Here is a 14,217-nt window from a genome sequence, read left to right on the forward strand (position 1 = left end):
CCGAATCTGATATGGGCCATAATTGAGCCCAAAGACTCTTAAAGGGCCGAACATGATCTGGGCCGTAATTTGGCCTAGAACATGGTAGGCTTTTAACGGGCCGGATCTCATATGAGCCACTATTAGGCCCGGAGCATGGCAGGCCATTAATGGACCGGATCAAATATGGGCCGGCATTTGGCCCAAAACATGGCATCCAGTTAATGGGCCGGCCTACTAGGGTCCTCAAAATCTTGTGGGCCTACAGCTGGGCCGGCCCATTAATGTCGGTGAAATCTCATGGGCCTTTAGCTGGGCCGGCCCATTATGATCCGCAAGAATCTTGTGGGCCTTTACCTGGGCCGGCCCATTATGGCACACAAAAATCTTGTGGGCCTTTACCTAGGCCGGCCCATTATGGCCCGCAAAATCTTGTGGGCCTTTAGCTGGGCCAGCCCATTATGGTCCGCAAAATCTCATGGGCCTTTAGCTGGGCCGGCCCATTATGGTCCGCAAAATCTTGTGGGCCTTCAGTTGGGCCGGCCCATTTAAACTTGATGGGCCGGTCCACGTCTCAACATATCATAGGCGCGTCTCGCCCATTGGATGAGTGACACCTGTGCCAACGCGGGCCTGACACGTGTCTCCTCCAGCCAATGCTGATTTTACACATGGAAAATCCCCATTGGTCGGGGCTGTTAACAGGTTATCGGATCCAAAACCCGACCCGATAGCTTAACGGCGTTCCGTTACGGTGGATGCCACGTGTCGGTCACCCTTGACGAAAACACTTCTATGACGCGCGATTTATCGTCATGGAAGTGGACACTTCTGTGATGATAATTTTGGTAATGTCATGGAACACTTCTACGACAACACATGTATGACTATCTTGATTCTGTCATAAATTTGTCATGGATGTACATGCATGACAAAAAACGCGACCTACTGTGACAAACGCGTATCATCACGGAAGTGTATTTTTTTGTAGTGATGATCACCATCGTCATCGGCGCGACACCTTGATCTCCATCGTAGCATCGCTGTCGTCTCACCAACTATTGCTTCTACGACTATTGCTACCGCTTAGTGATAAAGTAAAGCAATTACATGGCGATTGCATTGCATACAATAAAGCGACAACCATATGGCTCCTGCCAGTTGCCGATAACTCTGTTACAAAACATGATCATCTCATACAATATAGCATCATGTCTTGTCCATATCACATCACAACATGCCCTGCAAAAACAAGTTAGACGTCCTCTACTTTGTTGTTGCAAGTTTTACGTGGCTGCTACGGGCTGAGCAAGAACCGTTCTTACCTATGCATCAAAACCACAACGATAGTTCGTCAAGTTAGTGTTGTTTTAACCTTCGCAAGGACCGGGCGTAGCCACACTTGGTTCAACTAAAGTTGGAGAAACTGACACCCGCGAGCCACCTGTGTGCAAAGCACGTCGGTAGAACCAGTCTCGCGTAAGCGTACGCGTAATGTCGGTCCGGGCCGCTTTATCCAACAATACCGCTGAACCAAACTATGACATGCTGGTAAGCAGTATGACTTGTATCGCCCACAACTCACTTGTGTTCTACTCGTGCCTATAACATCTACGCAATAACCTGGCTTGGATGCCACTGTTGGGGAACGTAGTAATTTCAAAAAAATTCCTACGCACACACAAGATCATGGTGATGCATAGCAATGAGAGGGAAGAGTGTGTCTACGTACCCTCGTAGACCGAATGCGGAAGCGTTAGCACAACACGGGTGATGTAGTCGTACGTCTTCACGATCCGACCGATCCAAGTACCGAACACACGGCACCTCCGGGTTATGCACACGTTCAACTCGATGACGTCTCGCGAGCTCCGATCCAGCAAAGCTTCACAGGAGAGTTTCGTCAGCACGATGGCGTGGTGATGGTGATGATGATGCTACCGACGCAGGGCTTCGCCTAAGCATCGCTACGATATGATCGAGGTGGATTATGGTGCAGGGGGGCACCGCACACGGCTAAGAGATCAAGGATCAATTGTTGTGTCTCTGGGGTGCCCCCTTGCCCCCGTATATAAAGGAGCAAGGGGGAGGAGGCGGCCGACCAGGGAGAGGCGCACCAAGAGGGGGAGTCCTACTCCCACTAGGAGTAGGACTCCTCCTTTTCCTAGTAGGAGTAGGAGAGGGGAAAGGAAAGGGAGAGGAGGAGAAGGAAAGAGGGGGCCGCCCCCTTGCCCTAAACCAATTCGGTTTGGGCCTTGGGGGCGCGCCCCACACTCCCCTTGCTGCCCTCTATTTCCACTAAGGCCCATGTAGGCCCATTAAGCCCCCGGGGGGTTCCGGTATCCCCCGTACTCCGGTATATGTCTGAAACCTTCCGGAACCTTTCCGGTGATCGAACATAGTCGTCCAATATATCGATCTTCACGTCTCGACCATTTCGAGACTCCTCGTCATGTCCGTGATCATATCCGGGACTCCGAACTACCTTTGGTACATCAAAACACAAAAACTCATAATACCAATCGTCACTGAACTTTAAGCGTGCGGACCCTACGGGTTCGAGAACTATGTAGACATGACCGAGACACGTCTCCAGTCAGTAACCAATAGCGGAACCTGGATGCTCATATTGGCTCCCACATATTCTACGAATATCTTTATCGGTCAAACCGCATAACAACATACGTTGTTCCCTTTGTTATCGGTATGTTACTTGCCCGAGTTTCGATCGTCAGTATCTCAATACCTAGTTCAATCTCGTTACCAGCAAGTCTCTTTACTCGTTCTGTAATACATCATCCCACAACTAACTCATTAGTTACAATGCTTGCAAGGCTTATAGTGATGTGCATTACCGAGTGGGCCTAGAGATACCTCTCCGACAATTGGAGTGACAAATCCTAATCTCGAAATACGCCAACTCAACAGGTACCTTCGGAGACACCTGTAGAGCACCTTTATAATCACCCAGTTACGTTGTGATGTTTGGTAGCACAGAAAGTGTTCCTCCGATAAACGGGAGTTGCATAATCTCATAGTCATAGGAACATGTATAAGTCATGAAGAAAGCAATAGCAACATACTAAATGATCAAGTGCTAAGCTAACAGAATTGGTCAAGTCAATCACATCATTCTCCTAATGATTTGATCCCGTTAATCAAATGACAAATCATGTCTATGGCTAGGAAACATAACCATCTTTGATCAACGAGCTAGTCAAGTAGAGGAATACTAGTGACACTCTGTTTGTCTATGTATTCACACATGTATCATGTTTCCGGTTAATACAATTCTAGCATGAATAATAAACATTTATCATGGTATAAGGAAATAAATAATAACTTTATTATTGCCTCTAGGGCATATTTCCTTCAATAAATGGATCTTGTCTACATCATGCCATCGTTCTTATTGCATTACTCTGTTTTCCATGAACTTAATACACTAGATGCATGCTGGATAGCGGTCGATGTGTGGAGTAATAGTAGTACATGCAGGTAGGAGTCGGTCTACTAATCTTGGACGTGATGCCTATGTAATGATCATTGCCTGGATATCGTCATAATTATTTGAAGTTCTATCAGTTGCCCAACAGTAATTTGTTTACCCACCGTTTGCTATTTTTCTCAAGAGAAGCCACTAGTGAAACCTACGGCCCCCGGGTCTTCTTTCTCATATATTTGCCTTGCGATCTACTTTTCCTTTGCATTTTTATTCAGATCTATTAACCAAAAAATACAAAAATACCTTGCTGCGTTTTATCTTTATTTATTTTATTTGGCGTTCGATCTATCAATCTACTGCAATTTACCTCACGTCCGTTTGCCTATCTTGAGGCGCCGTACCCCGGAAGGGATTGACAACCCCTTCAACACGTCGGGTTGCGAGGTTTTGTTATTTGTGTGCAGGTGCTGCTTACGTTGTGTTGCTTGGTTCTCCTACTGGTTCGATACCTTGGTTTCATAACTGAGGGAAAATACCTACCGTCGCTGTGCTACATCACCCCTCCCTCTCCAGGGAAATACCAATGTAGTTCCAGCTACCATCACTGATCACGCCGACAAGCTTGTAGAGGCCGCCAAGGCTGCAAAAGCTGCCGAGGTCATCAAAGCGAAGCTGGATGCCAAAGTCAAGAAGCTTGAGGAAGCTCTGGCCGACAACAAGGCCGATGCAGAGAAGGTGGCCTACACCTTGGCTGAACTACAGACTTTCATCTCTGCCAAGAATATGGAGCTGTCCACCGCCAACAATTCCATTGCTGACCTCAAGCTCAAACTCAAAACTCCGGAGCAAGATCTCGAGGCCAGCAGGAAAAGGGACAAGGACTTGCTAGTGAACTAGAACAATGAGAAGGCTTCACTCGTCGGCGTTGAGAAGTCCATCAATGATCCGAGGGATAACATGGAGCTCTGGACCACTAGCCTTGTCGACATCGCGGAACGCCTCAGTTCGCAGCTGACCATCATGAAGATGGACAACTACATCTTCATGGATGACGAGCATGAGGCCACAAGTGCCAGGCTGACGCACTTCTTCTAGAATCTCATCAAGGCACTAAAGATGCACCATGCAGAGAGATCCACCAGCCTCACCCACTAGTCCCGCGCGTTCTATCATGACGTCCTCTTCAAGGTGCTCGTCAAGCTCATGTGCCGGAACCCTATCCTTGACATCCCCAAGGCTTTCAAAAGATTGCCGAAGGGAGTGGACACCAAGGCCGCCGAGGAGCAAGGGCCGCTTGCCGACAAGGTCACCGAGATCCCTAGGACTAAGGGCCAGCACAAGGACTAGCCCTTCACTTGTATCATTTGGCTGTAAATGTAGTTCATGTAAAAGACAGACTCATCTTAAGTTAGAACTGCATTTGGCTTCTGATGTAATACAACTTACTATATGATGAATGGTTTTGTGCTATCTCCCTACACTCTTGCTGCGAGCGCTTGAGGAACAGGTCCTTAGCAGCATGCCGGAAGTGCCGCTGCTGGCAAGGTCACACTTGACGGTCACAGTGCAGCTACTTAAGTTGTCAAACAGACTCGAAACAAAGTAAGAGAGCAACTGGTGGTGACAAGGTTCCTTAGCGTGCGGGTTTCTCATACAAAGGCCAAGATCGTTCAAGGAAGAAATGCAACTACAACAAAGAATTCATTTCAAAGTTTTTCAACTTAGCTCTTTTTTTGCTACACTTCTTGTCATGAATGATAACTTGAACACCACTTGTGGTATCCATACAAGCACTCATACGTGCTCACGTGCCCGTATGGAACACCGTCTTTTGCTCTGTCTTCGCAGAAACGCCTCATGTTGATTCCTTCTTTCTCCATTCTCCTTCCATTCCATTTCCACACATGATTTCTTCCCTTTTTAGCCCATTCCACATGGAAACACATCAAAGAGAGGATTTGTGGAATCCTATACATTCATTGGTCATTAGTGGCAATAGAGGAGCGAATATCTCTTTTTTAAATGAAATATCTGGGTTTAAACAAAGGTGAATGAGTGTAAAAATATCACACATCGAGCCCTTGAAGGAATCAAGATGGGATCTTCCAAAGACCTGAAACATACTCCAAGGGACGAATGCAGTCTTCAGCATACTTGTCTTCATATGTAACCGACCATATGTAACCCTAGGTACCCACGACATCTATATAAGCTAAAGATGGAAATGGGCAAGGTATGGGGTAGGTAGAGCAATACCATACACATACCCGTGTAGTCAATGGGTACAAAATTCTTCCCATACGCGTACCCATGGATATAAAACTTTACTCGTACCCATAACCGATGGGTTCCCAACGGTTAGATCAAACAGTACACAAGTTATTCATGATTTTACATTCATCGATACCACCTATACCGTGACATCGACAACTACATTTTTACCTACCCCCTTCACATCACTTTAATCCATACCTTCTCGTAGAGGGCGGTACATGCCCATGCCCTAGCTTTTCATGTCATGGTCCTTGCCGAGGTATGCCCCTCTTATGTCAGATCATCTTTCCTAGCCACTTGGGCACGACCAGACACGCTGGGATGCGGGACCTCCTCTCTCGGAAAAGAGGGAGTTCCCCCGAGCACTTCCCATGGCCCATCGGGTTGACCTCACGGAGGGCCCTCGATGGCTCCTTTGGGGAGGCCCAAGGGGTACCCCCGTCCTGATCCCGTCGATAACCGGTGCCGATTTTTGCGAGGGCGAGTTGATGCTGCTTCAATGGCGATCAATTTTTTCCTCATCGGGACACGCGATGCGGAGGAGGGCGGTCGGTGCAGAGCAAGACAGTCGACGCAATGAGTATAGCCGAGACTGGTGGCTAGTGACCATCCGTGCCGCGACAAATTTGTGAGGCGTGCTGCTCGATAGGCGGCGGCAAACAGCAATGGCGAAATGCGGTGGGGTTTGGCGGCAGTTGATGACGATGACAAACATCGAGCTAAGGCCTCCTTTGGTTTGGAAGAATTTCATAAGAATTTTAGAGGATACGATTTTTATAGGATTTTTTCCTTTAGAGCCTTTTGGTTTATAGGAATGGATTCCTATTCCTATATAGGATTGGTTCCTATCCTCCACTTTTCATAGGAAAATAAAAATGAGCCTAGACTTAATGGAAAAATTCCTTTGATGTCAACCAAATGACATCTCATTTCCTATTCCTACTCATAAGATTTGAGATACATGCCATCTCATTTTCTATAAAATTTCTATTCCTATGATAATCCTATTCTATAAGGGTGGTTACCACCGTGATAGGCGTGGGAGAGGGGAGGATCAGACGGCCCCGCACCCTCTCATCTAAGGGGCAGGGAGGTGACCGGCCAGGGCTGGCGCCGGTCGACAAGGACAACTCTCAACACCTTCCCTTCTCCTTCCTACATTCCTCGTCCTCCTCAGTCTCTCCCCTCTCACCTCCCAACCCAAAGGATCCCTCCTCTTCACACTCCGTGTCGCCACATTCGGAGCTCGGATCCAACCACTGCTTATCCCACCCGATCCCTCCCAAATCACCCCCGCACCCGATTCGCTCCTCCCCTGCAAAGAGAGGTCTATACCCCTACCTTGATTCGGCGGCCGGCGCCATGGCGAGCGGCAGCGAGCAGCCGCAGGCGGAGACCGAGCCCGAGGCGGTGGAGCTCGTGCTGTTCCAGGTCGCCGAGTGCTACGTCTATCTGGTATTCGTCCTAATTCTCTTTGGTTTCTGTGACAATCTAGTGATGGGGATTCATCGAGCGCTTGCTGTGCATGAATGTGTTGCCGACGGCCTGACGTTTTGGGGCCTTTTTGTGTGCAGATACCTCCTAGGAAGACGGCCGCCTCTTACAGGTTCTGCTCCTCTTAGTTCGTTGAAGAATCTGATAACGGTTTGTTAGGATTTGTATCTGTTGACTGTCAGGTTGAATAGCGTTAGTAGCTAAATAGACCAGGAAAATCACAATTAGCTAAAGGTTGCAGGCCTTGTTTCAGCATTTTTTTCGCATTTGCAAACTTGATTGCAAAGCTAATGCACTATTTTGCTTCACGATTGCCTGTTCGTCCTTTTTGGTGTCCGGTTCGAGTGATGGATTGAACTTATCTTCTATTTGGTTTGAATGTATCACCAGTTCGCAACCGCGTCATTGCTTATACGAACGTGATAATTGAAAAAAAGACTAGGAAGGAAATCCTACATATATCATGGACTACCCCACCATAGGATTAATCCACTCCTCAGACCATATCATGCCTTCCGCAATTTATTGAAAATGATCTTACATTAGTGACATCTAGGGCTGATGAGTGGAATGTCAACAAATGGGCTTGGGAAGGGGCACTTAAGGTTGCCAGCAAGGGGGAAGAATGTGTCATCAAACTGGAAGACAAGAGCACTGGTACAGTAATTTTGTTACTGCTGGCCATTCCTTTGTAGCGTTTGTAATCCTGACTTCTTAATTTCTCTTGCTCATTTCAGGTGAGCTGTATGCCAGGGCATTTCTGAGAGAAGGCGAACCACATCCGGTGGAAGCTGTAATTGATAGCAGCAGGTCGGTATATATTGCTGCCACAGGGCAGTCTAATTGTATAATGAAATGTGTGCCTTTGCAGTTCCATTCTGGGTTAGACACCGCAAATACTCTATTAGCAGAACCTGAAACGATTCTTATTGCTTGCAGATATTTTGTACTTCGCGTTGAAGAGAATATAGGTGATAACTTGTCTTTTCCTCGAGTTATAAGATCTTGCATTTGCACTGACATTCTACTTACTGCTGAGTTTAGCCGTTTGACATAGTATTTGATACTTAGTGTCGAGCTGGTGAGCATAGTGTTTGTTAAGTTGTGTTGAGATGGTGAGCATGGTATTTGACAAGTAGTATTGAGGTGCTGAGCATATTACTTGATCTGGTTAGCACCATTTCTTGCAATGGTTCGTATATAGAAGCATGACAATTCTTACTATGCACTGCAGATGGGCGTCAGCGTCATGCTTTTATAGGGTTAGGCTTCCGTGAAAGAACTGAAGCATATGACTTCCAAGCTGCTCTACATGACCATATGAAGTATCCTTTTATCTTATCTTGAAACACAATATGTTGCCTGTAATTTGGATTGTCACATGAATGTTTCCCATGCAAGTCAGTCCACGACCAGAGACTATATATGTGGAATTCCATTAGATCAAAAAGTAATGTCTGCTTAGCACAATATATTATTGTTTTGAAACAACAATTTTAATACTAAGTTGGTCTATTACATGAATCCAGTCAGGTCACTGAGCAATGCTCAGAACTTTGAATGCACTTCCAGTTGACAAAAATATTTCTTTTAAAGTTATATGAAATATTTCTTGGCCAGTCACTTTTCTTCTTCTTTCCTGTTTCTTTATTATTTCTAAATATATTGGTGTATGGTATTAGAGTTGCACAATAAGTTGTTCATATAATCTGTTGTTCTCTTACATTATCAAAGATATCTAAACAAGAAGAAGACCGCTGAAGAGATGGTGCAGCACTATGAGAATACGTCATCAGTGGATTATAGCCTCAAAGAAGGGGAAACTTTAGTTCTCCAACTAAAAAATGTAAGTTTTCATTGACTTCTTATTCCAGGAGAAATGAATTAAAGCTTGGTCATGGGATTATTTTTAAGTGTCTTAAAAATTACTCCCTCCGATCCAAAAAAAGTGGCTTTAGTTCAAATTTGAACTGAAGCTGAACTAAAGGCACGACACTTTTTTTGGATCAGAGGGAGTAGCATATATGATTTTTTATGCTTAACTAGTATTTTCCACTTTAAGATGCACAATTATTCTGTGTGCAACCTCCGTTTCCGGTCATGCATGGGATTTATTGAATTGGGGTAATCTTCTTATCTTGACCTAGAAAACACAGTCTAGTGCATCTTCAAGGTTCCTCCAATGGCATTTGAGAACATCATATACCCTTGCATGTTCGGGGATATATCAGTTTGAGCTGCTGTCACGTAAGAACTTGAGAAAAAACTGAACCTTACTAAGCTATAGTTAAGAATATTTTCGTTCATGCGGCAAAATTAGTTGACTAAAGTGTATTATGCTACAGTAATAAATTTGTATGCATGCCTTTGATAAGCACTTGAATTGCCTTGTATTTCTCATGTTCTTCACGTAACATGCCCCTGATTTTTGGGTCTGTTATGCAGAAAGAAAGTGCCAGCAAGACAAAATCTGCATTTTTCGAGCAAGGTCTGAACAAGCTGTCGTTCAATGAAAAAGCAAACACCAAGGAGGCCACAGTGTCCCTCAAACTCCCGCCACCTCCACCCTCACCCGTGTCTCCAACTGATTCTGGAGTTGCCATTTCCCCTTTCAAAGCAGAATTTCCTTCCCAGGAACAACCAGGCACCGGCGATGCCGGGGACGCCGCCGCTCCTTTCAAAGCAGAATTTCCTTCACAAGAAGAAGCACTGGATGATATCGTGGAAGCTAGAGCAGAAGCTGCTCCTCGTAATCAACCAGCCGCAGCAGAGAAGAGCAAACAAGGAAGCGTGGATGATGAGTTTGACTTTGGGGACTTCCAGGCTGCTGCTTGAATCATGTATCCTGTACATACGTCAACTTTATTACGTGGACACATACATGTCTCCTTTCTTTTTCTTGGATCTCCCGTCAGTTGTGACTTTTTTTGGCCACCCGAGTTGTTGTACAGAGAGCTGTCATATGATAAGCCGTATAAATTAAGAATACATATATAAGCCGTAGAACACATGGATGGAAACATTCTGGAATTTTTTTAAGCACATATTTTCTATTAAATTTAAATGAGTAATATGTAAAAAGTAGCCAAGGAAAGAAAGAAAGAAAAAGGAAAAAGCGGCAGATCCTATCCAATTCCTGATCTAGGTATCCCCATAGATTTGATCAACTAGAGTGAAACATCATCCCAGATTGGAAATAATCCAATCCTTGAGGGCCTGTTCATGCTTAATTTTGAAACTGTGAATTAGAAGGGTCATGTCCTTATTGAGCAAGAATTTCCAGGAATTTCTGCAAGTAACTTCCTGAAAATCTTGCCATTTCTTAGAATCCATAAGTTCCAGCACCCTAGAATAATTATATCCATCTCCAAGGCCTTGGGAAATTTCTGATGGGCTAGTAAAATCTCATCATACGTATAAGTTCCTCTTTGCCTATAGGTGATTATAGAGGCCCAACAGTCCTGAGGAAAAAGACAGTCCCAAAAAAGATGAAGAGCGGGTTCTTCAGCACCCTCATGCAAAATAACAAAGTCATAGCAGTCCAAGTGCATGGTTTTCCTCTTAGGAGTTTTTTGTGTTGACCCTATCATGAAGCAGTAGCTAGAAAAATATCGTATGCCTAATCCTGTCAGCACATTCCAGAGCCATTTGAAGATCTTGTGTGCTTCCACTCCATCTATCATAGTATTGTACACTAAGATGGAAGAGTAGTCTTATTCAGAGCATATCCACCTATCTTGATTCTGCCAATTGGTGTGTTGAGAAAGCAACAGTTGAAGCTCATTCAGCTGAGCAAAAGCTTGAGCTAAGAGAGGGGTGTGGAAGAAGACATAAATGTCAGCACTGTTAACCATATGCTAGAATAGTTTGAGGTGTGCCTTCCACTAGCTAGAATCCACCATCCTCTCACCAGAAATTCCTCGGAGTAGTATTTGTCCCAAATTAGTTGCACCCAAGGAAGACTTTCTTTATTGAAGAATTTTTTTAAGGGTTTTCATCAAGAGAGCTTTATTGTGGACAACCACATCTAGGATACCAATCCCACCCCGACTTTTAGGCTTGTGTACTGTGTTCCAGGCTATTAAAGTTTGCCCAGAGTTTTCTTGTCCATATTTCCTCCAAACGAAGTGTATGAAGTATTTGTTTATTTGCTCAATGACACCAGCAGGTAGGGCTAAAGCACACATGAAGAAAATAGGCATGAAAGAGAACACAAATTTAATAAGTTGTAGTCTTCCATCATATGATAGCATTGTGGAGCATCCGACCAACCTTCGCTCTATTACTTGACAAAATAGGACTAAAACCTTCATTTTTCAATCTTCCATCTCTTAGAGGAGGCCCAGATATGTGAGTGGAAAGTTACCCAGCTTGCGTCCCAGAAGATCAAGAATTCTGTTCGGATTTCATCGGGCACATTCAATGGAAGCAAAACTAATTTTCTACAGTTAATCTTCAGACTAGTTTGAGCAGAAAAATGAGTCAGAAGATTATTGAGTTGAAGAATTTGAGGTTCCTCTACTCGTATGATCAAGATGGTGTCCTCTGCATACTGAATCACTGGAAAATCTTGGTTGGAATGTGGTAAATGGGGTACCTGAATCAAATTGGCATTCGTTGCTTCATTAAGAATGGTTTACAAAAGATCAGCGACTAGAACAAAAATAAGAGGGGAGAGAGGGTACCCTTGTCTAACCCCTCTTTTACAGTGAAATTGTTTTCCTGGAACCCCATTAAGCAATACAGATGAGAAGCATGTGCTATGGACCATGCTCATCCACTTGATCCATATATCACCAAAGCTTTTTCCTTTCAGAATTTGAAAAAGAGTCTCATGCTCAATCACATCAAAGGCCTTCTCAAAGTCAAGCGCTAAAATAATTATTTCTTGCTTTCGCTGCTTTCACTGATGTATGTATTCAAAGGCCCAAGCCAGACAATCTTGGATTGATCTTTTCCTAAAAAACATATTGATATATGTGCACCAACTGGAGAATGATTTTCTGCAGCTTGTTTGCCAATAACTTTGTGACGATTCCGATTGTGCAGTTGAGCAAAGAAATATGCCTAAAGTCACTAGGAAGGAGAAGATTGTCCTTCTTCTGGTAAGAGTGATGAAGGAGCTATTAATAAGCTTGAGATCAATATCTCCGCAGTAGAAATCTTGAATGAGCTCATAAAAATCATTAGATATGATATCCATCCCAAATAAGCCTTTATAAATGCACCATTAAATCCATTAGGACTAGGGGCTTTGCTAGAGGGCATATTTTTAATCATCCTATCTATCTCTACGTTTGAAAAAGGTTCTTCCAATTGATTAATCTGATCATTGTTCTGAAGTAAGCTTGGCAGGTGAAAGAAATTGGAAGTTGGAGAAGAAGTGCCAAGTCTATCTTTAAAGGTTCTCCATGGGATTGCAACTTTGGCTTGATGATCGGAATGTTCAGCTTGGTTTTCATCCAAGAGCATAGGAATATAATTATTTTTGTATTTGATTCTTGCTTTTGCTTGGAAGAATTTTGTGTTACCATCACTAGATTTAACCCATCTTATGGTTTCTCTTTGCTTCCAATAAGCACTTTGATATTCCAAAAGGTTACCCATATGCTTTTTGACAATGTTCCTTCCATTCCACTCTTTAGTGCTTAAGGGCCTGAGTTCCTAAAATGTCCCAAACAAGGATCAAATCATTTGAATTACTGATGTAATGTGCTAAATTTGAGAAGTTCTTAGCCCAAATCTCTAGCCCCTTTTCGAGCCTTTTAAAGTTAACAGTAATCCTTTTGGCATTAGAAGTCATAGACACCTCTTGATCCCAAATTTTTTGACCACATCTCTGAATTCTAGGAATTTTAAAAAAATAATTAAATATGAAAATATTAGCTTTGGGAATGTTGGATCCCACATGAATGACACAAGGCACATGGTTAGATACGGGTTTAGCAAGAGTAGAAGCATAAGTATTGGGGTAATTTAACATCCAGGATTCAGAAGAAAACACTAATACAACTTTTCTACTAAGGGTACCTCTTGCATATTGCTCCAAGTGAGCTTTCTATTTTGAGTGGAATCTCACTCAAGCTTAATTCACCGATGGTTGAGTTAAAGTTCATCATGTCATTAAAACTGCCTCCAACTCCATTTCTATCTTCAGGGTACCTATTGTAGTTGAAATCTCCTATAATTAACCAATCCACATGAGGGGAGCATTGATAACCCACAAGTATAGGGGATCGCGACAGTCTTCGAGGGTGAAATTTCACCCAAATTTATTGATTCGACACAAGGGGAGCCAAAGAATATTTATGAGTATTAGCACTTGAGTTGTCAATTCAACCACACCTGGAGAACTAAATATCTGCAGCAAAGTATTTAGTAGCACAATAGTATGATAGTTTGATAGCAATGGTATAATACTAGAAACAGTAACAGGAACAGTAACAGTAGCGGCTTTGTAGTGATTGTAACAACAACAACAACAACGAAATTAACTTAGCAAAGATCATTATAAGAAAAGCGTAGGCATTGGATCAGCAATGGATATTTGTGTTGGATGATATTTATCATGTAACAGTCACAACCTAGAGCAATATACAATAGGTCCGATTCATCAATGTAATGTAGGCATGTATTCCGTATATAGTCATATGTGCTTATAATAAGTTTGTATGCCATCTTTTGTCCTACCCTCCCATGGCAGTGGGGTCCAAAGGGAAACTAAGGGATATTAAGGCCTCCTTTTAATAGAGAACCGGAACAAAGCATTAACACATGGTCAATACATGAACTCCTCGAATTATAGCCATCCCCGGAGAGTATCCCAACTATTGTCACTTTGGGGTTTACAGATCAGAACAATAATAAGTGCATATAACTAGTAGATAGGATCAAGAACTCAAATATATTCATGAAAACATAAAGGGTTCATATCTGAAATCATGGCACTCGGGCCCTAGTGATAAGCATTAAGCATAGCAAAGTCATAGAAACATCAATCTCAGAACATAGTGGATACTAGGGAT

General features: G+C 43.5%; 1 protein-coding gene across 1 annotated transcript; it reads left to right on the forward strand.

Moving 5' to 3' along the window:
* Window positions 1–6,790: 6,790 nt before the first annotated feature.
* Window positions 6,791–10,231, forward strand: LOC123061478 (uncharacterized protein At1g03900). Its single transcript, XM_044484600.1, has 8 exons — window positions 6,791–7,153; window positions 7,273–7,304; window positions 7,749–7,849; window positions 7,930–8,002; window positions 8,132–8,163; window positions 8,427–8,517; window positions 8,927–9,038; window positions 9,638–10,231. The coding sequence occupies exons 1-8, from the start codon at window positions 7,061–7,063 to the stop codon at window positions 10,025–10,027; spliced, it is 924 nt and encodes a 307-aa protein (XP_044340535.1). The 5' UTR covers window positions 6,791–7,060; the 3' UTR covers window positions 10,028–10,231.
* The last annotated feature ends 3,986 nt before the right edge of the window (window positions 10,232–14,217 follow it).

The sequence above is a fragment of the Triticum aestivum genome, chromosome 3A (assembly GCF_018294505.1).
Source record: "Triticum aestivum cultivar Chinese Spring chromosome 3A, IWGSC CS RefSeq v2.1, whole genome shotgun sequence".
Classification (NCBI taxonomy): Eukaryota; Viridiplantae; Streptophyta; class Magnoliopsida; order Poales; family Poaceae; genus Triticum; species Triticum aestivum.